This window comes from Pyrenophora tritici-repentis, chromosome 10 (assembly GCF_003171515.1).
Source record: "Pyrenophora tritici-repentis strain M4 chromosome 10, whole genome shotgun sequence".
Classification (NCBI taxonomy): Eukaryota; Fungi; Ascomycota; class Dothideomycetes; order Pleosporales; family Pleosporaceae; genus Pyrenophora; species Pyrenophora tritici-repentis.
Genome location: NC_089399.1, coordinates 3,792,881 through 3,815,652, shown reverse-complemented (window position 1 = coordinate 3,815,652; position 22,772 = coordinate 3,792,881). Strand labels below are relative to the sequence as shown.

The window sequence follows — 22,772 nt, the reverse complement described above, 5'->3', positions numbered from 1 at the left end:
TAGTGTGTGCAGGATGTATAAGGCGCTGTTTAGCTTTACTTTACTGGGGTTGGTGATGACGTTGGCGGCGCTGGCGCTGGATGTCAGGGTTATGAAGGGAGTGAGGACGAGGGGCGTGTTTCAGCCGGTGGACTCGCGAGGGGGTGGAGGGAAGGGAGGTGAGGTTTTGGAGGGAGAGAGAGAGATGGAACTTGGTGAGAATCCTATGGCCCCAGCGCGGACGCGTGAGAGGGGTGGGGAGGGGTATGCGGTGCCCGACGAACAGTTTCGATACGACGATTTGGCGTATCAGGGTGCTGCGGGACAGGTTGGACGGAGAAGCATGGAAGGACGAGTATGAAAAGTTTCGGTTTGGGAGGATTGATATATTAAATTGTATTTTTAGTACACGTTCAAAGCCCATTTCAACACGCTTAGTTTTTTTTTTACGCAAACGCCGCCCAATGTTTTGGCAAGAAGCCGGGTATCACGATAAGAAACTAAAAGATGTCGTCCATGTTGACTTCGCCTGTGGTCATGGCTGCTGCAGCTGCATGCTCTGTTCCGACGTCTGCGTCCATGGATGGTATTGAAGGCGCGTCTCTGGCGTTGATCTCGTCTTCGATGAAGACGCCCAAACCGCCAAATGCCTCGCGCAATGCCCGACTGCAGTAATCTTGTAGACTGTGTCCTCCTACCAGATGCGCAGGGTCCTTCTTCATACGTGTATACCAGTCGACGTCGTAGTTGTCCTGCAATACATAGTATTGCGGTGTGATGTTGTACCCGCCCCATGGGTCGAACGGTATCTCTTTCGGGGGCGGAATGCGCTTTTTGAGACCATGGAAGACAATGTCGTTATCGTCCTTGGTTGGTACCGTGTTTGGTTTTCCAGCCTTGGACGCGCCCGCATTTGCTGCCTCGGCTTTCTGGAGCGCATCGAAGCGCGCCAATTTGTTGTTCGTCGCCTCAACGTCAATGTTGAGGATGAGGTTCCATGTGATTTCTTCGACTTGTTCGAGGTAATCGTTGTAGTCTCTGAGCGTCTCAAAGTCGTCTTCCTTCTTGTTCATACTACTATCATGTCAGCTCCATTCAGCGAAGGGCCGCATAGGCTCCACATACATCTTCATGACCTTTTTCCTCAGGTCCACTTCTCTCTCCACCTTTAGATCGTCAAAGGTTGCCCTTCTAAAACCTCTGTAGGTGAGCGTCTTCGCGCATCCCGCCACAGGACAGATGTTGTTTCCCTTGTTGAACAATCGCTCTACGCATGTATCGCACATACGGTGGTAGCATGTCGGGTTGATCTTGAACTGCATGGTAGAGTTGAGATAGCGCGACGATTTGCATACGGGGCAAATGTCTGCGGTCATGTCGTCAGTAAGGAGACTCGATCGAGGCGACTGATGCAAAGACAAATTGTAAAGAGACTTGTAGAGAGGAAACGAACCTCCATCTTCGGCCAGACGCTTCGACGCGCCAGACGTACGTGCTGATTTGGACATGACGGAGGTGATGCAGAGGGAGAGTTGTAGCTCGACAGGACGGTAGAGGTTTAGTTCGTTGCTGACTCAGCGGAAGGATTGCGCCAGTCTATCTAGGTAATTCGGACGAGCATGATCGGAGCCTCGAATGCGTGTGGTTGAATGGTGTATCAAGAAGGGAGGTTCAAGAGACGCCTTTGAGTGTTTGAGAGAGTGACGATCTGAATGCAGCATGGTTCCATAGACTTGTGGGGCTAGCACCGCCAAGAACAGCTACTTGCTGCAGGCAGATTCTTTTTCTCATTCCTTTCTCCCTTCTCTTCCACACCACAAACACGTCGACAACATGGCAGCCTCGACTCAAAGCACACTAGAAGAGATTGAGCGCCGCCGTGTGCAGCTACAGGAAAATGTCGACAAGCTGCGCAAAGCCCTCTCCCATTGGACCACCTGGGAAGCTGAGTATGAGGCGCTCAAAGAAGAGATAGAGGCTGCCGACAACGCTTCGCCCTCACAGATTCGTGAGATAGCGCGCGACCTCGAGCTTACGCTACTCAACGAGAAAGAAGTCGAAGAGCTCATCTCCAAGAATTCGCCATCGGAACGCACTGCTAATCAAGTTGTTGACATGATCTCTAGACGCATTGACTATGTTCGGACGAGTAGTGCTACTATCGAAAAGAACCTCGATGTTGCCGAGAAGAAGCTTGCTGGCGTCGATGTCCTGCTGGAGCCTGGCATGGACAACGAAGATGGCGATCCGATGATGGACATTGAGGAGGAGTTGGACGAGGACGGTAACGAAGTGTCAAGCTCGATCAACCAGACAGGCAAAGCTGCAGCTGAGCTTGTCGAGGTGTTGCGCAAGGCTGGAATCCAAAAGGCGGAGCTGGAGAAGAAGGTGACCCAGTCAGAAGAAAGATCATCGGAAAAGGTGTCTGACACCGCACCGGTTCCAGAGACTGTGAAAGCCTCGGCCCCTGCTTCTTCGTCTTCACAGCCCAAATCTACTCCCTCCTCAAAATCCACATCTACCGTGTCCGACGATCCCGCCCCTCAACCCAGCCCTCCAAAGAAGACTGTATCCTTTGCCGAGGATGTTCAAGTCGAGCCCTCACAGAGCTCAGAAGAGGAGAAACTCGCGACGCTACTATTCCCAAAAGGGGCGAGAGCCGTCGAACTCAAGGGTGACGAGCGTGCAACGCCTTCGTCTCCCATCATACCAAACGATGAGTCTCCAGAAGATGCGGCGTTGCGCAGGCAAATGCTCGAGTATGGACTTTCAGAAGTCGGGCAGGTCGTTGCTGAGCTCAATCTTGACCAGCCTACTGCTGAGTACTCTGATTACGAGACCGACGATGACGACTACGGCGAGTACGACACCGAGGATGAGGAAGACGAAGACGAATATGGCCGCAGCACAAGGCCCGTCATCACTGAGGAGTACCGTAAGCAGATGATGGAGCTGGAGAAGAAGCTGAACGCTCGCATGATGCAGAATGTGGGCCCTGAAGCAGATAAGCCTTCTTTGGAAGAGCACATCGGCGACATTCGCACCATGGTCGTGAAGGAGGACGATGAGTTTGATGGATCGATGGATACATCAAAGTCTGAAACGCCACCTGCAGACTCGAATCAAAGCCCGAACAAGAGAGTGGTTCGCTTTGCCGAGAACTTGGACGTTTCCGAAGCACCCAAGCAAGTACAAGGACCACCAAAAGCAACTCTTGCTCCAGCCAAACCCGCTCCAACCATGTCAGATATTGTTGTCGAACGAGCTCCACCTGGAGTTTCGGCGCCAGTAGAACCACCCAAGCCAGGCAAAGTGTCGCGATTCAAGAGTGCACGGGCTGGTGCGGCTCCTCCACCGCAGATGCTACCAACACCTCCTATCCCAGAAGCGCCCCCTGTTCCAAGTGGCCCTAAAGGGAAAACGATAGCTGATACTGTCACTGAACACGCTCCGTTGCCGTCTGAACCTCAGGCTCCTAACGAGTTTGATCCCCTTCTGGTTAGCCGCGAGATCCAAGCTCACTACAACAAAGCGCGAAACAGGTTCATCTCGCAGCAGGGCGGGTTCAAGGCTACTGAAGAGGACCTGGAGAACCCGATAGTAGAAGAGCGAGACGGGAAGACCAAGAAGGTGAGCCGATTCATGGCAGCCAGACTGAAGGCCGAGGGTATGTAAGCTTTCCGTACAATATCGCCACCTTACCTTGATCAATTCCTGTCGCTCATGTGCTTGGCGGGACACGTCTATCTGCTTTTGCAGTCATGCCAGTGGACATATATGCAACACACGGAACAATTCATGTCCGTGAGGGATACCATTCCATGTATCAAACCTCACATTACATTGATTCCAAGAAGAAACATCGGGGCCACTAGACGCGTTTGGCGACTTATGCCTCTACGCGGTTCATTTTTCCCCGTACATATATATATGTTGTAGATGTATGAATGAATGTTTTGCAATCGTGAGTAAATTTTTATGTCTATGTATGTGAGTGATGTGTGCGAATTGTTGCAGTTGAGGTGAAATATTGCATCTGTTAGGGATCTGTTCGCTAAAGCCCGCATCAGATTAGGTCCAGCGCAGGTAAAAAGACTCGGCTCACATCCATGGATGAAAGCTCCAAGTACGTCAGTTTTCTAAGTTTGCAGAAGCGGGGCATGGATAGTGGGGAAGTCGCGGCCGAGTTGACAATTTTCCAAGCCTACAACCATGACTTCCGACTCGAGCTCCTCCACGCACTCCGATTCGCTCCCGACTACAATTCATCCTTTGTCGCCTTTTGCTGAGACGGAAAAAAGCGCTGCCCATCTGGCTTTTGCACCCATCGCGCTGGCGCAATACCACAACGTCATCGAAAAGCTGGCCTCCCACAACCTCTATCGCATTCTACGCGCACCAGGCCCTATCCGTGTCTGGGTCTATCGCTCGCTGCTCGCCGAAAATCAGCTGTGGAATGACTGGGACCGACGCGCTGTATCGCCAGTGGCCATAGAGCAAGACATGAGGGGCGACATGGGCGAGGGCAGCGTCAATGACACTGAAAGCGTAGCAGACTCGGAGCGGCCCACGAGCTCCAACGGGATACACGCAAGACCATACCTTACACGCCTACGCCTCGCGCTTGCTCCATATACCGTACATTTCCATAACCCCGGCTATGTCAGAGATGACACGCTGCGCATGTTGGAGCGGGATGTGGTCAAGAAGACACTGGAGGAGTCGCGGAAGAGCGTCGAGTTGCGCGAAGAACTCGGTCTCGCATGGGAGTTTTGGGACGATCTTGCCGGTGTGATAAAGGCTGCCATACCCTCTCTTGAACGTCGTTGCTTTGCTGCGCCGGATCCTGCTGCGCCAGAATATGAGGGGCTGTCGGGTCCACTCATTGCAAGCTACTCGCCGAGCCTACTTAGAGATTTGGAACGTCTGAACCAGCTTGTGTGTATAGCTCGGAATGTACAGGTACACGGCGAAAGAGTGCAAAACCTGAGTGCCGATAGGCTATATGATAAGGACATCTTCGCTCTCATCAATGTCTGCGTGCGCGTCACAGCAAGAGGGTACGACGGCGAGGCTGGCACCCAAGACGAAGACAAGTGGCAGGGTGTCATCAATGCCTACAAGAAGCTCCTCATCACTTGCCTACAATTTCTTAACAATCTGATCGCACGGAACGAGCAGCGGAAACTCATGCTTTGGATCGAGCTGTTCGACAGCCATCTCGACAATGAACTACCCAACTTTGCCGACATGAAGTACAAGATGGACGAGTTTCCACAGCAGGATCAAGATCAAGGCCCGCCACCTGAGGAACAAGCCCTACCGACGCATGCAGCACGCAGTTTGGATACATTCAAGATCCCACAGCAACCAGCTTCATCTCCTTTCTTGCTCTATATTGGCGAGACAGGAAACGAAGTCAAGAAGACTCTCATTCAGCACGGTGTCAAAGCTGGCGCAAATGAAATTGCCGCAGAGTGTAGGCGGCGGTGGCAGACAATGGGCGAAGAAGAGAAAAACGTACGTAGTGATGATTGTTTGAGAAAGATGCCCACTAACCAGCACAGAAATGGAATATGTTGTACGCCGATGTGGTTGCTAAATACCGAGACCAAATAACCCAGTCGACCACATACCGCAAGGTAGTTGACCAACATGCGAAAAACGAGGAAAGTGTACAGGCGCTCGCAAAGAGTATAAACCAGCTGCAGGTTGAGGTCGATAGAATGCGCACTTCAATCTCTGTGCTGCCAGGCCATGACGCTAGCCACGACCAAGCATCACCCCAGGCAGCGGAGCAACAGCCCCGGAAACCAGCAATCGATGACTCGTTACTAGATCCCAGCATCAAACGGTCTCCTCCAGCAGGTGAGATCGATTTCCGTGTGACATACCCGCCATCCTTCGGAGCGGAAATTCTCCAAAATGGCAAAGACGATCTACTAAAGCGTCTGGAGCCAGACCCCGACCGTCCATCAGGGCTAATCAGTGACGTAGCCTCTCCGACATCTCCTCCGCCAGAGGATGACGATGATAATGATGACGACTACGACGACATCCCTGGGGATGAAGGTCGAGGTCTGCTCACCGACGTTCCGCTTATTTTGGGTCCTACGGAGATTGAAGTTTTGCCCATGATCATCATGGCGGGAATCGTTGAACCGCAAGAAGGACAGCCCGGTTATTATGCAGATCCGACAATCTTCAGCGGTATCAGGAGCATGCATGGAGTGCGATGCCACCTGCTCCTTGCACAGGACAACGGACGAAACTTGTTGCGCGAATTGTTAATCTTTGTCGCCGCTTGGGACCTGCGGGAAGAGGAGCTTTACTTCAAGTTCATGGTGAAGATTATGGAAGCAATCCTTGCGAATCAGCTACTGCCATTCGCTTATCATGCTTTCAGAGAGTCTGAGTTAGTTCCTGCTTCTAGAAAGTTGACAAGGCTAACATTATATCAGGTCAAAAGACATAATATCGCCGGCTCAAGCGGTCATTATGAAGCTTCTCACCAACATCTTCCGCGCCAGACAAGCGCGTGCTCAGCCTACTAAAGGACAAATCAAGGCGAACCATCCGCAAGTCGACCAAGGCGACGTCCACATGGTCAACTTTCTGCTCACCGAGTTCCGCCGACACATCATCCCGCAAACCTGTGCACTCATCTTCCTGCAGGGTCAGATCCGTGCTGGACATGCACAGCCTGAAGATTTCCCTCTCAACCTATGGGATATGGAACGCATGTATGAGGGCGTTTACCAATACCTCGAATTCTTCGCTATTCTCACAGAACACGAAACCTGGAAGAGGATGCTGAGCAATTGGGAAATCTCGCACGAGCTGGTCACTTTGCTAAAAGAACTGGATGCAGCGATACCCAAGGGTCAGCTGTCGCCACCTCCTCTCAGAAATGCCCAACAGGCACCACCGCCTCCTGCGCCAGTAGAGGTGGACATTCCTTCATCACAGAATAATCAGCAGCAGCCATCCCAGCCGCAGCCTGTCGCAGTTGAGCGTCCATATGACACTACAGCGGCGGGAGCGGAGCCTTATATTCCTCCACCCACTTCACCGTCACCCCGACCGTACATGGACGAAGCAGCAGATGAACCGTCCGACTTTGAATGGCGCAACCTTAAGAAGCTAGCTGTTCTTGTTCTAAGCTCCTTGGTGTGGAAGAACAAGCACGTCCAAGACCAGATCCGGCCACTCGGCGGCATCGAAGCAGTCCTAAACTGTTGCTCCTACGATGAGCACAACCCATACATTCGTGAACATGCCATCATGTGCCTTCGTTTCCTCATGGAAAACAACAAGGAAAATCAGGATCGCATCCATGCACTCGAGAAATACAACCAAGACGCAAACGCCAAGGCCAAAGCAGCCGCCTCTGCCACGCCCGGCTCAGCAGCCGAAAACAGCAACAGATCACCCGTCAACGTCCGCGTACCTGACGAAGTGCTCGACCAACAAGGGTACGAAACCTACATGGACAAACAAGGGCAGGTCATGTTGCGGAAACGCCAGCCCCAACCTCAGCCACAGCAGCCACTAACATCTCGATCAGATTTGGCAGGCAAGGGCAAAGGGAAGCTTGATGCCGCTACCCTGGGCAGTATGAGAGACCCCAAGGCATTGGAGGAGCTGGTGCAGCAAGTTATGCGCGACTTGCCTCGTGTGCAGGGACTTAGGGTTGGCGAGGAGAGAGCAGTGGAGGTTGAAGAGGCGTTGAAGAAGTTGGATAAGGGGTTTGATGGAGGGAACTCACAGGGCTGAATGGAACTTTCCTGACTGGGGCAGGTAGAGCGCTCCTTATCTTTGGATTCATACGCTGAAGTAATGATAGAGCTAATTGTTATGACTGCTGTCTTGAACAAGTCACGATACATCGACCTCGCAGTCAGATTGATCTTCTGAACAACTCACGTTCCTTAATCTCCGGTTGTAACTCACACACTTCTTACTCTAGATTTTGGGTATACGGTCACATGTTATGGTTACCAAGTTGCGCTTGCCTCATTTGTCGGGATTGACGACTGTGGTACAGTCGACACGAGGCACCCCGAACTACCGCACCCAGAACACTTTAAACGATTGCAACGACGCAGCAAATTCGCGATCGAAGGGAACCCCTACCCTATCATGATTGAGCCTCAGATCGCACTTGCCACACAAAGCTCATGACGTCGTACTGTACAACAACTGTCAACTGCACCTACCTACACGAACAACTCGGTCGAATGATACGAGGCCACTAGATCATCCATCTCAACTTCTTTCACATTACTGTTACGGCGGTACATCACTCAGTGTACGACATTCTCGAGAGCAGTTTCTTCTCATACAGTCAACATGACCACAATGACTACCGAATACACAGTTTCTGCAGCAAATAACAAACATGGAACAGCAAAGAAATGGCTGCAGCGACATTTGCGGAAAGTAGCATCGCGCCAGGCCTTGAGGGGTGGAGGAGAAGACGAAGGTATACAGCGGAAAGCGTCCCTTAAACGGCCACGTACAGCACCCTCTACTGGAGCAGCACCTATCATCAATGATACACCATATGAGTCTTTGGAATCGGTCGAGATTGAGCGAGTCTCGCCCCGTCCACCCGTCCTACCCCCGCCCCGTCCAGCAAGACCAGATTCTAGCGTCATACGCGATGTGAATGCATGGTTGGATGCCAGTATGAATACGCCTTCGCCTCCAATAATGGGTGGCATTTCATACTGGCGAGCAGCGACCAAGCCTGGTGTCAAGGACTCGGCGGTCGCTCAGCATGCTATTCCACTCATCAGGGCTTCTGGGATGGAGAGGCCGTCGACAGCCTCCAGTCAACATGCAAAGTCACTTCGTCGTTGCGCCAAGAAAGTGCACGATCAAATGCCTTCACTGTTGCGCACCAAGTCACAGCGTCCTGTCGACCGGAAGCCAGGCAACAGACAATCGGCGTCGATGCCACTCCTCGGTATCTCACATGAGAACATACGAGCAGACACGACCTCATTCGTCATAACACGATCCAGTTCCCTCGTACGACCTGAAATACGGCCATCAACACGACAGACGTCAACGTACTTGTCGGTCAATTCGCAATCGTGCGAACATGCGCCTTCTCGCCAGGGTACACCAGGGGGCACAAGGGTTGGCGATGCGGATAGCATCCTCGAGCGACGTCTAAATGCCATGTTCCTACGCACAGCTCGCAGCGCAGAAAGTACACGACCATCGACGGCAGCCGCAGGCCTCACTCGCGAGGACTCGATGGGTGATCTTTCTGATGCGCCAACATACTTTTCCGGACCGCCGCCGCCATCATACCGATCGCGTCCCGAGTCTCTTCTTACCACTTCTTCATTTGGTTGCATAGACGGCATGAATCCTGCACAGCGACAGATGAGTCAGCAGCGGGCGGCACTACAACGGGGAATGAAATGTAAGCTGAAGAGGTTTGCCCAGACTTTCACGATATGAGCATGGGCAACGGAAAATGCGCAGAAAACAATCTTACGATGATGAATGGTGAATAAAATGACACGGCAACCGCGACGCTGATACTGACTGGGATATCATGTCTAGAGTCATTCTTGATGCGGAGAACTGGTTTCTTCGTATCCCCACGGGCAGTGCTTATCAGCACATACAAAAAGTGCGTTGGCCACATATTGGCTGTAGCTGATCAAGGAGCAAGGCTACAAAAAAGCGGCAGGAAAAGGGTGTGCACAGGGAACATGTATATAAGAGATATTATTGAGAAGCTGGCACTATTAGTAGTAGTATGACTACCTAATAGAGCGCTCTCTAAGGCACAACGGTAGTGGTGGTACGACTCGTATTGTATTGACTAAGGAGCTATTCACACGTTCGTAGATCCGTGTTGCGTGCAGCTGCGTCCAAGCTCCCCGCTAGGACCCACCTGCACGTGTCACCAATCATGTGACTACTCCTCCGCTTGATACCACCAAGTCACTTACGGACTGTATTCTCAACAGATATGCCTAATAAACATGAAATATGCTGCAAGGTCAGGGCACTGAGTGAAATGGGTCAACATGATGAGACCTTGATAATGACGTATGGCTGACTTGAATCCGAATTTGTGTAGCTGCAGCTGTTTCGCAAGTAAGACCATCGATGAGGGAATGGCGAAGGTGGTGGTCGCGGGTGGAATGCGGATGCGGTCATGTCATAGGATTGGGGCCGGGCCGCGGTGAGCCGAAAGCGGATGGGGCTGCTTCACCGCCTACTCATTTGACCGTTGGCTATGCAATCCACCAACTTCATCAATATCATTGGGCCCAACGTGGCACGCTGTACCACGCCTCAACGCTTCAGCGCACGCAATTGAATCCCCATGGCCGGCCGTTAGATCATCTTGGCTGCCAGCACTACGACATTATCCGCTGGCTGCTCCACTCCTTCCCACAATCCGCCGACTCGCATCACTACGTGCAGCATCGGCAAGCAAGTGGGAGCGCATCCCTCACCTGAAAGACAGAGTGCAGCAGCCAACCGGCAGCCGTCAGCATGGCTTCAGACGACGAATCTAATTCGCGGCCCAAACGGCCAACCGCAATGACAAGGCAGTCTTCGTCGCAGTCGCACATCTCGCAGTCGCCGTCGGATAGCCATCAGCGGACTGCTCACCACAAGACACAGCGTCATCATGTCGTCGGCCAGCGCGTGCAAAGAAACACGTCGTTTGGCAAGAATCTCAACAAGCTGAGTAAGGCTGAGAAGCAGGCAGTCCAGGCGCAACAGGCGGCAGAAAGTACAGGCAGGCATCACCGTCGCACGCAGTCTGGCAATTCCGTGTCCGCACCCAGCAGCCCTCGCCCAGGCTTCAAGCGCCATGCCTCATCTGGCGCCATTGTGAGAGCGAACCAGGCACATGTGCAGGCGAATATACGGAGGAACCACTCGAGCGGGCAGCTGCCACCTCGACAAGGACACGCAAAACACGCGCTCAAGTCGTCAAAGCACGAAAACGGCCCCTCAAAGCGCGCGCTCGCCACCCCCCGAGAATCGCGTACATCTTCACCGGAGCCGCACGCTGCAGTCCACTTCGAGATGCCCAACGACGACGAGGAAGGCGATGACGGCGGCTGGACTGAAGAGAGCGCGTCACAATCACCCACCACTACTAGATCGAACACGCGCTCTAACTCTGTCATACTTGAAGCACAACACCGGGCTGCAGAAATCAACATGGAGAAGAATCGAGGAGAGCCACCACAACAGGCAAACGTAGCTCGCGAGCCGCCAGCGCAGTCGACACAGACACTTACGGACCGCACCCGTAGTAATACGCAGATCAACGGCGGGAGCTCTTACCAGCACTCTCGGCCCCCAGATGCTGACATGATCACTTCCCGACTACTCCAGCGCAGCGCTTCTCACCATGTCCCTCCTCAAACAACGTCAGTCGCTGCGACTGTCGTTTCTTCATCTGACCGCCACAACCTTCTCAATCACACTGCTGGATCCGTTGGATCTACACTGGTAGACACACCAGGACGTGACCTAGTATCACGCTTCATGGACGGCCATGGTTCTGCTGGAACGCCGCATGATGGCACATACATGTCGATCAATCCTAATAACCACGATAGTAGCCAAGGTGAGCTTGATATCAGCAAGAGGAACAAGTCGATGCCCAACTTCAGCGGTGCTGATACGCCCTCAAAAACGCCTCAGCGGTCTGGCACTACTACGCCAACTAATTTGCCGCCGTCGCGAACCCAGCAAAAACTCATGCTGCAACGTGCGTCATCCAACATTGAGCCGCAGAAGCTCGTACCCGTGACGCTTCCCCGCACAGGCGGACCGACGTACTTGCAGTCTAGCATTCACTATAATACGAACGGAGAGGGACGTCTTGATCCCCGCTTACAGCAGCAGTTCAATCACGTTGCCGTCGAGTACAACGTTGTCCGGAGATACCGCAACCCTATTGCAGATTCGCTTGGGCGCATACATCAGATCCCTGGCATGTCGCGAAAAACGCGGATACCAAAGTCGTCAAACGGAAACGGATTTGCAACAGGCGCCAGCAGCCTGAGCACAAGTTTCAACGATGGGCCTGTTGAAACAGATGCAGGGTCGCGAAGGTCGCGAGTCAGCTTTGACGACCAAAGCCGGGGCAAGACTAGTCGAAGCGACAATGAGGTTGAAGGCCGACAAAGTTTCGAGAGCGATCAGGCTCGCCGAAACGAAGCCGAGGAGATTTGTCGACGACTATGGGAGAGTGCCGAAGTGGTCGAGGCCGACTGAAATATTACTATTGTGGCGATCACACACTTACGACTCGCAACGAGGTTGTTTGCGACTATGGCGCGAAGATGCCAAGACTAGTCTGAAGGTACGTGCGCTTATCCGCTTTCTAAGAGTTTTGCCGTGATGCTTGGGTTTATGGGGCCTGTCAATATGGGCGGTAGTGTATCTCAAGGGGCACTGTTAGCCTGCTGGATGTGGCGTGGTTTTCGCGATATGACGGCTTGCTAGTTTCGGCAAGCAGCCGGTTCAAGCCTGGATGGTAGCCCGCACACTGACTGCAGAGCTGACTTTGCTTGGTACAGAGATTGGGGGTTGCCGCTGTGGTCTTTCGCGGCGCAACTGGTTTGAAGGACTGGCAAGGCATGGCTGGTGTTTGGAATGGGCAGGAGAGTGGGCGATTATCAATACTTTTACTTTGGGCACGATTCAGCGCTTTACCAATCTCCGCAAAGCAACTTCCAGAAGCAGGCGTAGCCGTGGTACGGGTGAATGGAGAAGGAGCAGGATTGAGCAGGATTTGCAATTGTTTGCCAGTGGCTTCAATGCGACGGGTGAAGAAAAGAAATGAGGCCAGGCGAGTTAATAGCCGGGATGGCAAGATATAGCCAATCACAGCGATATGGCTTGGCCAGTGTCATGGTAATCTTATTTTCGGCCCTTGGCTGTGCGGAGTTCCTGTGTGTCAATTGTCACGATGATATGGTTGGAGGGGTGAAGAGTGCGACGGAAGCCGGCCGGTGTGTTGTCCATGCAGGAAAAAGGCTATTCTGTTCATGGGCTGCTACTGCGCGGGGAGTCACAAAAACGACTGTTGTCACTGGATGGCATTGTTGTTGAGCAAGTCACCAAGGAAAACTCAGCATCAAAGTCTTTGCAGGAAAATTCTTGTTGTCCACACCACCACGGCTGCGGCCTGACGACAGTTGGTGGTGTTGTGATTCGCCTGATTCGCTTGCCGAGCGAATCTAGATGGTCAGCGGTGAAGGAAGCGCATCTCCGACGCCAAGATGCGGCATCGATGGCTTTGAGCCGCGCTTGAAAAACCACGTTGTCGCATGGCCATGAAATCAACTCGCCTGGACAAGTCGCTGGTTGGTCTAGTCTCGCGCGCTGACAATGTCGCAGCAGACATGGCGCGCCACGACAGCACGCCAGCACCTGTACCTGAGTACTGAGTACAGTGCGGTGTACAGGACATGCAGCGTGGCGCCAGTCAAGTCGAGTTTTGCAGCTCCCTTGACTAGTTGCCAGAAGCGACAGCCCCAGTGCGCAACGATTCGCTGTGCCTGTTTCACGTCAGTGCGCCTCAGGCTATGACGATGGGGGTTGGAACACAGAGAGTGTGAGGTATTCTGGGGAGCTGCGTTGAAACCTTGGACCTTTGATTGTGGTACATCTGGGGAGAGCGTCGCCGGCAGTGCCTTCCCAAGGTTGTCCCGGCGATTGCACGCCATAGTGAGGTCACGAGCAAAGGCAGGCGCAACCGTTTGGCAGTGTGGGTCCGGCAGATTTCTTGAGGCATGTGCGATGCAGTGTGCGCGCAGGCCCACACCACTATGCTGGATCGCCGCTTCCTTGTCAGGCACAGCCGAGTAGCCGCTAGCACACAGCGGCCGACCTGCGTTAGCGCCGTCAAGGGCCGAAATTGCACCAGGATTAGGGAAATTGCGCCTCATAAGACAGAATACCACCCCCAGGCTCCACTCGCCGTTGTTTCCCCCCCAAACGCACGATCCAAACTATCTTCACGTACGGGCTAACCACCACAACCGCTCCTCTCTTAAAGCATCCTGCTCCGCCATTCGGCACTTACACTCCTTACCAGCTCCCTCCCAAGCCTCAGACTACTAGTCTTACCAAACACTATCTCGACCTAGTCCATCACTCGCGCTTCCTGTCGCATCCACTCTAGCATACCATTTGCAACCCATTCCGATTTGATATCGAAGCCTCGCGCATTCAATAGCAATCGCACAACTACCAAAACACACCTTCCTTGACCAACATCAAACAACACCATCAACATGCGCTCCTTCCAGATCGTCGCCCTCTCTGCGCTAGCCATTGGCGCTTCCGCTGATGCGCCCCCGTCCTCCACCATGGACACCCTGGTTTACGATGCGACTGTGTACATCACTTCCACCGTCACGCGCGTCAACACCATCACCATCTCGAGCTCCACTCCTGGCTACACTCCCGTCAACATGACGTCGACCATTCCTGCTACCCACGCTACCATTGTTCCCTCGTACCCCGTCAACAGCACCATGGTCGCATCAACCGGCGTCATCCCTACCGCCTCTGCGCCTTCAGCTAGCGGCCCCGTCCCCAGCTCGACCACCACGCCGTTTGAAGGCGCCGCCTCGACCCTCAACGTCAACGCCTTTGTCGTTGCGCTTGCTGCAGGCGTTGGCTACCTCGTCCTTTGAGACTAGTTGCTTATGAGTTATCCCCATCGTCCAACTCCGAAGCCTGCTCTCCAGCTTCTCCGTGCGCGCGCGCATCATCGACTGGTGCACTCTTGTCTTTGATCCCACCAAGTTATATACCCCGGAAGCCGCCTTTGGCCTAGGCCGCTCAATTCATCAAGCCAACTTTTCTCACGTCTTATCACGAGCATGTCCGTTTACGTCCCTGCATCAAATACCCTTCTACCCTTAGCTCTTTTGTAACTCTTGGTGGTTTTGGCCTGGGGCTTCTTTTTTTTTTTGCCTTGGACAAATCAACTGCCTCTTATTTTCGCTTCTACCATACGACGACTCTTTTTTGCTTGCAAATAAGCTGCTGCTACTTCACAACATCAAACTTGGATCCCAGCGATCTACACCGAATCTACAACCTCGAATGTGGTTTTTTTGGTCGAAATCTTTCTCAGCTTCCCCCATTTTGTCTGGGACGATTGATCAGAGGGGACGATTGATTTCGCGGAAACATATTTCTTGGCGGCATTTTCGACTAAACCTGGGTTTTACACTACTTTCCTTTTGTTTTATTTTTGTTTCTTCTACCGGCGAGATACTCAGAGAGAGAGAAGGAAGGAAGTACTTTGGTCACCAACCGTTTATATTTTCTTTTCCTTAGCTTGGTCGGTTAGGTGTACCTCAATCCCCCCCTTTTATCTTCGTTCGAAATACCCCCCATTCCCGTTTAGGAATTGCGCGCGCCATAGAGTTGCTGCTGCGCTTTCTTACGGAAAGATATATACCCCCCACTGCCAGTTTTTTATTTCCTTGTCTTGTTTTGTGGTGGCTGTGTCCTTTTGTTCCGGCGGGTGGATGGTTGGTTGGTCCTGGCTGGGGGCTTGGAGAGAGGATTTTCGGAGTCGGAAGATAGTGAGCTAGCTCGCTCAAGATTTTGACAAATACTCTACATTGCACATTCAACCACCTACCTCATTCTTTGTGTCCATCTAAAACTATCAACTGCCCGATTCTTTGAGAACCGAACACGAGAAGTGAACACGTTTTGTGCCGATCTTCAGGGGTGTTGGGAGTCGAGATCCCGACAGTCGCTGCTCATTGCTCACGCGCTTACCACACCCAATCCCAATCCCAGTTCCCCACTCCGCTCCACTCCCCAGTCAGCGAAGCGCAGTCTGTCTCTTGCCAACATTCCGCATCCTTTCCAACCGCCGATCTTCATAACGGCTACATCCACACCGCGGATATGACCGAAGAAAAAGTCTTATTCTTACCTTCCCTTCCTCGTATCGCCCGCCTTACCTACTTACGCCCGATTACCTTTTTGCTTGTCTCGTATCGGTATCGGTATTGCACAGCTCACCTCGCCTTGCCTTGTAATGGCACCGAGTTATCGCCTAAGTAGGCGGTGGGTAAGTAGATTGGAAGATGGCGAGCGCCGACATCGGGGGTTGGGTGATGGGCGCATGGGTGGTGAGCTTGATGGGTGGGAGTAAGGAGGGTGTGATGGGCTTGGTGCTTGGTGCGTGATGCTTGGTCTCTAGTGCTTAATGCGTGAGTCGTGATGCTTGGTGTGTGAGTCGTGAGTCGTGCGCTTTGAGCATTTGCGTGTGGCTGAGCGTTAGGATGGCGACACAAGGGCATAACGGATAGCGGGTGGCTGGCGAGAGAAAAAGAACAAGACAAAGCATGGGGTTTATGCGTTTATGCGCTCATGCCATGATGGCGATTTGTTTTCTTCGGGAGAAAAAAAAGGTGGGTGGGTTGGGTAGCGTGTGTGTAGGGAAGAAGGGGTAAAAGATAGCGGGATAGGGCCCGTGTGCGTGCGTGCTAGGTAAAAGAAGGAAAAAAGAGGGAGGCGAAGAAAAGAAAGTAGAGGATAGAATAGGATGGGATTGTGATAAGAGGGGAGATTGGAATGTAATGGGGTATGGGAAAGTTGGACTTTGGCATGTTGTAAAAGTAACGTCTACCATAGTTCCGGGCTGTATCTTGTGAGATTGGGCTTTCTCTGACTACATGTATCTTGGCTTCATCTCGAAAAAAAAAGTATACTGAATACGCGACTGTAGCCGTTTGATCTGTAAACGACGTGAGTTTTTCTTAGATCCGAATATCCGGATCTCGCCTAGAAACCCAAGGGCTGTGTTGAAGGTCACATTGGAGTAGTAGGTCGGTGATGTCAACCATGTGTGAAGAGACATATGTTTTTGTAGAACTGCGACATCTTATCAATTGCAACGAACTACAACACGCTGTTCGTTAAACTCACATAATAAGAGCTATTCCCTACTATCTTTCTACTCACCCTACTTCTCCAACCTCCCCGCCCTCTCCTCACTCCTCCACCACTCACACATCTTCCTCCTAATCCCATCCCCCTCGACCCTACTGTTCCCAAACGGCTCCATCCTCAACTGTAACCCAGGTATCTCCCCCTGCACATACCTCGGCCACACCGGTACACCCGTCCTATTCCCCTTATTCGGATCACCACCCAGAGCCACAAAATCAGAGAAATACGCGTTCAACAGCTCCTTGCCTACGTCGGGGTACTGTACGCCACCAGCACCACTGGGTTCTGCCCACGTGTACTTTGTATCTGCGGTGTGTGGGATACCTTTCCAAGCCGGGAAAGTGTTGTTGACAGCGAAGACGAGTTTGTAAACTGGGACGCCGGCGGAGGACATGCGGATTGCGGTTTCCTGACCAGCGCAGACGTACATGTAATCAGTTAGAGCGGCGGAGATGCGGTTGTATTGAGTGGAATTTGGACTGTGTGCGTATGGGCCGTTAATATCGCTAGCGGGGTCCGGGTACAAGGTTTCGAGGTCTGAGAGATCGTCTGGGGTTAGACCGGGGATGAGGTTCTTCATGAAGGCAAGAAATTCAGCGTTTTTGGTGAGGTTGCCTGAGGTGTAGTATTTTGCTTCGTCGGGCACGTTCGTGGTGATTGTGGGGATGCGGTAGAATTGCTTGTTTTGACCGGAGAGAGAGCCAGATTGCTCGAGGAGGGGGCCGCCGCGTGTGGGTTGGAAGGGCCAGGTTATGGCGTATTCAGATTCTCGCCATACTATTGCGCTGGCGTTTTGGACTTTGTCGATGGGAGCGGCTCGTAGGCAGCTGATGATCTTGGTGTCGGTGCTGTTGGCTACGGCACTGCATCCTGTGAGACCTAGATAGCGGGAGAACTGCTCTTGGTACAACGGGTATGACGAGTCGGGGAATGAGCGAGCTGTCACACTTCCAGATTGGAGAAGAGCCTGGGAGAAGAGAGGTGCAGGGCCCTCGGATTTTTCGTAGTTGTGGAAAAGGTGTATGCCGACTGAGTGTGCACCCGCTGAACGGCCACCGATAGTAACGCGAGTGGGGTCACCACCAAACGATGAGATGTACTGCTGAACAAACTTGAGCAAGGTTTCTTGATCTCGAAGCCCGAGGTTCAGCAGACCCAGACGCTCGAAAACAGGATGTGGAAGGAAGCCCAAAGAGTTGACCTGTTCTAAATTAACCTCAATCTTTTCCTGGCTGGCGACCTACTCACTCGATAATTGAACGTTACAGTGATCAACCGCTGTTTCGAATTAGCCACGAATGAAGCGCCGTCGAAACTCCTAGAGCTTCCAGCAACGAATCCACCCTAAATTGTCAGCAATCTCCCTCACCCAATATTACACAGAACATACCCCATGAATCCACACCAAAACCGGTAATTTCTCCCCCGCCTTAACACCCTGTGGCCGAAAAACATTCATACTCAAACACGCCTCATCCATCTCATACGTGATATCCAACGGATCCTGATAACACGAAAACCCATACTGCGAAGCATTCTTCATTCCCGAGAAAGGCTCCGGGGGCCCAACAGGCGCAAAGCGACCCTCGCCCGTAGGTTGGGACGCATAGTCGATACCGAGCCATGCATCCACGGGTGCTGGCAAAGGCTTTTTGGTGAGAGTTTGCGAGACGGTGGTGCCGACGAAGCTGCCATAGCCGGGAAGCGTGACTGCAGATGTGCCGTATGTAGCTGTGACACCGGAAAAGCTGGTAGCTACTACCGCCAAGGTGGATATGACTCGCTGCACCATGTTTGAATGGCCCATGGCGCCGACGTAAGACTGTAAAGACGGTACGATACTTTCGTGGAGAGCAGGAGCTACGTTGTCGGGTGGAAACATAGTTATTGTATATATATACAGCTTTCTTATCGTCACATCATAGTGTTCCGACGTCGGACATACTACCCTGGGCTTGTATGCATACTCCCCACTTTGTCTCCAGATCGGCCTTGTAGTCGACGGTGGAAGTCTTGGTACCTGCTATATGTGGCTACCGAAATGTGCTGTGGAGACTTCAACGCGTTATCCGCATCTGTTATCACGGTCGGCAATGTCGGCCGGGATATTGGCAAATGCCGGGATGGGAAAGAGGATGGGAAGTGTGGAGCAGGAAGGAAAGACGATATTCGCAAGTTCCGGATAAGGATATGCCGAGCGCCGATTCGTCGGGATCTACTGTTCGCATATAGATGCCAAGCGCAGCCAAGTTTATATGGGAATCTCAGAAACAATTCGCATTCTAGAAGATGTGCGGGTTGTGGTTAGTACTTGCTCGGCAATGTAGGCACCTGGGTGTCATAATACTTAACATACCAGTGTACCAAGGCCACTGTAGTCGCCAAACACGCCTATTAGGTGCTTACCCACACTGTCAAGTATTTTGTGATGCCCAGGCTTCTTCACCTTGCAATCGGGTTGCTCGCTCATCACCCGTTTCCCTACCCGTTCCTCTTCTCCTATAGGTCTCCCCTCTCCTACCAACAATCATATAAGCGACACCGTATAGGTTGCAGACACATGTGCGCCGCTGTCGCGACATATCAAGTTAGTTCTTCGGTCGCAGTTGAAATGGTGTGTATGAAATAAAGATCCTGACGTCATTTGTTCTTCTCTTATACCACGCCTCTTACCACGGATCTGAGCTGGTCATACGTCTGGAATTCACTAGGCTTGTTGGCTGCTTCCGCTAGTTCCTCGAAAGACGGCACAAGTGTCCAGAAGGTTCCCAATCAGTCACAGTCTCGCGTCTTTGTGAAGATTAGTTTTGAAGTCTTGTTTATTTGCTTGCTTGTTTGTTTGTTCAATCCATCCGCCGAGGAGCGCCGGGAGGTCTAATATCTAACAGGTACACAAGGAAACAGAGTTTTGTAGACGGCATTTATAGCCAAAACACAAGATGACCACCCAGGTATTGCCAACGAAGGCGTGTAGTCTCTACAAAGGAAAAACATTCTTGGTAAATGCGAAATATTAATAGGTTATACAAATGATAGAGATGGGTATCAAGTGACAAGGCCGGGTATATGGGTATGCGCACGAAGAGGCCAGGCTAAGGAATACGAGAGAAACGGAGACTGACAAACGAAAAGATAGAGAGGAAGAATGAACGTTACCAAGCATCCACTCCATGTATCGTGTTACGCCTGCCCGAACAGACGTCTTCTTACTGTTCGCAATGTTGCAACGGCGCTGAGACATGGTCAAAGCTAACCCATAGAGACGCCGCCATCGTTTGATCCAACGAAGCCGGTGGGCATACCCATATCCATTCGTAGGAACTGGTCTTGGTGGTTGTCGAGGCTATCCATGCCGCCTGACATGCCCATTGAGGCACCCATGTTATTCATGGTATTTTGATTCATGGAATGCGGGTCCATCATGGCTAGCGACTCTCGCCGGCTGCTTTCAGCTGAGCTGACGTGTTGCAGGTGCGGTGAGAGCTGGTGCTGCTGCTGATGTGGGCGGAAATCTTGGCGCGACTGGTTCATGTGCTGACGAGCTGCTGCCCATGCTTGGGCTTGAGCCTGGGCTTGCGCAATCTGAGCTTGGGTGAGGTGCTGGGTAGGTTGCATGTGAGACTGGAATTGCTGAGAGGGATGTTGCGGTGTCGGTTGGAGCGGCGTCCCGTGATGATGCTGGGACTGATGCACAGACTGACGTTGGATTTGATGCATGTGGTGCATTGGGTCTTCGTCATCAATCGTGTGCGGAGTCAGGTCAATTTCTTCGTCATCATCATCGCCCTCTGCGTCGACTTGGTCGTCACCGTTGAGCGTGGGCGGGGCACTGAAGGGCATCGAAGTCTCTACTTTGATGGGGCTGCCCTGTCTGGGCTGATTGACTGTAGCAAATTGTGGTGGCAGGCTGGCCATGGAGCAGCTACGCGAGCTGCCCTCGCCGGGCAGTGGCTTCTGGGCAGCCAGGCCGGAGACTTTGTTCTCGCGTATGGCAGTGCGCCACTTGTCGATGAGACGGTCATAGTCCCAGTTACGGTAGTCCATACCGTGCTTTGCAAGCTCACGTGCCGTGTCGGCACCTAGGTTGATGCTGATGGGGGACACGTCGGGTGCACCTGCCGTCCAGCGATTTGCTTTCAGGTAGTCAATCTCCCTACGTGCATTCTCGAGCTGGACCTCAGCCTCGCGTCGTCGGTCATGGGCACGAGCATAGCAGCGGAGAATCTCAATCTGCCAGTACTCCTGCCTCGTCTTGTCCGAGTGCTGGGTCCAGTGATGGAAGGCATCGGCAATGTGGCCGAAGAGACGTTGAGGGTCATGATCGAAGAGGGGAGGAGTGGGCAAGGGCGATGAGGTTGTGGAAGGCGCGGCTGCCTGTGCGCCGGAAGGATAGACCTGGTTGATCTGCCGCTGACGCTGGTAGGCAAGCAGGCGCTCACGGACCTGCTTATTCAGCGCTTCAAACTGCTTCTGACCAGGCGGGGATATGGACCATGACTCAGCCGTGGGAAAGGGCGTTGGCGAGAAAAGGGTCGAGGGCGCAGGAAGGATGTGGAGGCAGAGGGAGGGGAAGTTTTGCGTGTAAGGGTCAAAGTCGAAGAGACCTGAGCCGGATGCTTTTGCACTGCGAAGGTTGTTAGGTCCAGTATCGTCATAGTCACATGTCATGATGCATGTGATGTTGTCAGGAGTGGATTTGGGGTTTCACCTACTTGGCTTCGCGGACGCTCTTCAGCAGCTCCCTCAGCGCCATCTCGGTCGCGCTTGCAATTTCCGCCTCCTCGCCAGTCTTTTGCCTCTGGTCGAGGTCGGCCTTTCGAATCTGGCGCGATGCATCACGGCGGGGGTCTGGTGTTTTGGTGCTTAGACGTGAGGGACGGCTGGCGCTGGCGCTGCCGCCACCCCAGCTAACATCCTTGAACTGATGGCCCCTCGTCTTGCCCACTTGCAACGACTCGTCGTCATCGTCGGGGCTCTGGACGAGCATAGACGAGTCTTCGCTCGCCACTCGCTTCTTGTTGGCGGGCGTGCTGGTGCCGCTGTCGTCTCGTCGCGGCGTCGACACGCTGCCTTTTGCCTGACGTCGTGTGATGCCGCCGCGCAGCTTGCGTATCTCGTCTACGACATGGATACCGTCAGGCGCCTTTGGGTTCTTTGCCCGAATGTAGAGGTCGAGATGGCGACCCAGGCTGCTCGATGTAAAAGCCTGGCCGCAGAAGGGGCAGTTCTTGTCTTTGGCAGCCTTGAGCTGCGGTTCGGCCGTAGAGCGAGGTGTCGACGAGGATTCGGCTTCGCCCATGATGCCCGGCAGTGTGCATTCAGGTTCAGGGTTCCAGGCTTGAGCTTAGTTCGAAACACGACGTCGTCGTTCATGCGCGCCAGCTGGAGGATTCAAGGCTACAGTTACCGCATAATCATGGGCGACAGATGGGGTATACAAGGGAAGATGGGCATGGTGCACGCCAATGGCTAATGAATGAAGACCAATTGGATGCTGGCTGCAAAAGGAGCGAGAGCGACGCGTTGGAACAATATTACTTTGCTAGCTTGGCGACAAAAGCTGCCCCTACTGCCCCTAAACTTCCCGTGCTCTATGATGTACGCGCAGGTGTCGCGTAGTCATCTGTGCGTGCAGCGGGTAGCAAGCCCGCCCGGAGTCTTGCAGTCTGCTGGCCCTGGCGTCTGTCACTCCTCGAGTCGACATGCCTGCACACAACGACAAAACGTCGTCCGTGATGGGGCGCCCGTATCCGTCTCAGTCTTGTCCTTGTCGATTTCGTATTTCTCCGTCTGCTAAA

At 52.9% G+C, this 22,772-nt stretch overlaps 8 protein-coding genes across 8 annotated transcripts; 5 read left to right on the top strand and 3 right to left on the bottom strand.

Moving 5' to 3' along the window:
• Positions 1–479: 479 nt before the first annotated feature.
• On the bottom strand, positions 480–1,487 carry PtrM4_052950 (TFB3, Cdk activating kinase (CAK)-RNA polymerase II factor; the record flags this gene model as incomplete). Its single annotated transcript, XM_066104979.1, has 3 exons — positions 480–1,053; positions 1,105–1,345; positions 1,433–1,487. The coding sequence occupies 3 exons, from the start codon at positions 1,485–1,487 to the stop codon at positions 480–482; spliced, it is 870 nt and encodes a 289-aa protein (XP_065959543.1).
• Positions 1,488–1,812: 325 nt separating this feature from the next.
• On the top strand, positions 1,813–3,654 carry PtrM4_052940 (DUF3835 multi-domain protein; the record flags this gene model as incomplete). Its single annotated transcript, XM_066104978.1, has 2 exons — positions 1,813–2,801; positions 2,886–3,654. 2 exons carry the CDS (start codon positions 1,813–1,815, stop codon positions 3,652–3,654), a joined length of 1,758 nt encoding a protein of 585 aa, XP_065959542.1.
• Positions 3,655–4,191: 537 nt separating this feature from the next.
• Positions 4,192–7,755, top strand: PtrM4_052930 (Atx10homo-assoc multi-domain protein; the record flags this gene model as incomplete). The annotated part of the gene is made up of 3 exons (XM_001937043.1): positions 4,192–5,499; positions 5,547–6,394; positions 6,441–7,755. The coding sequence occupies 3 exons, from the start codon at positions 4,192–4,194 to the stop codon at positions 7,753–7,755; spliced, it is 3,471 nt and encodes a 1,156-aa protein (XP_001937078.1).
• A 576-nt stretch (positions 7,756–8,331) lies between these two features.
• On the top strand, positions 8,332–9,456 carry PtrM4_052920 (uncharacterized protein; the record flags this gene model as incomplete). The annotated part of the gene is made up of 1 exon (XM_001937042.2): positions 8,332–9,456. One exon carries the CDS (start codon positions 8,332–8,334, stop codon positions 9,454–9,456), a length of 1,125 nt encoding a protein of 374 aa, XP_001937077.2.
• Positions 9,457–9,553: 97 nt separating this feature from the next.
• On the top strand, positions 9,554–12,255 carry PtrM4_052910 (TCO89 domain containing protein; the record flags this gene model as incomplete). The annotated part of the gene is made up of 2 exons (XM_001937041.2): positions 9,554–9,631; positions 10,642–12,255. The coding sequence occupies 2 exons, from the start codon at positions 9,554–9,556 to the stop codon at positions 12,253–12,255; spliced, it is 1,692 nt and encodes a 563-aa protein (XP_001937076.2).
• A 2,027-nt stretch (positions 12,256–14,282) lies between these two features.
• Positions 14,283–14,687, top strand: PtrM4_052900 (Tymo-45kd-70kd multi-domain protein; the record flags this gene model as incomplete). The annotated part of the gene is made up of 1 exon (XM_001937040.1): positions 14,283–14,687. One exon carries the CDS (start codon positions 14,283–14,285, stop codon positions 14,685–14,687), a length of 405 nt encoding a protein of 134 aa, XP_001937075.1.
• Positions 14,688–16,987: 2,300 nt separating this feature from the next.
• Positions 16,988–18,856, bottom strand: PtrM4_052890 (PnbA, Carboxylesterase type B; the record flags this gene model as incomplete). Its single annotated transcript, XM_066104977.1, has 3 exons — positions 16,988–18,175; positions 18,223–18,318; positions 18,365–18,856. 3 exons carry the CDS (start codon positions 18,854–18,856, stop codon positions 16,988–16,990), a joined length of 1,776 nt encoding a protein of 591 aa, XP_065959541.1.
• A 1,367-nt stretch (positions 18,857–20,223) lies between these two features.
• PtrM4_052880 (uncharacterized protein) lies at positions 20,224–22,273 on the bottom strand (the record flags this gene model as incomplete). The annotated part of the gene is made up of 2 exons (XM_001937038.1): positions 20,224–21,598; positions 21,687–22,273. 2 exons carry the CDS (start codon positions 22,271–22,273, stop codon positions 20,224–20,226), a joined length of 1,962 nt encoding a protein of 653 aa, XP_001937073.1.
• Positions 22,274–22,772: the final 499 nt, after the last annotated feature.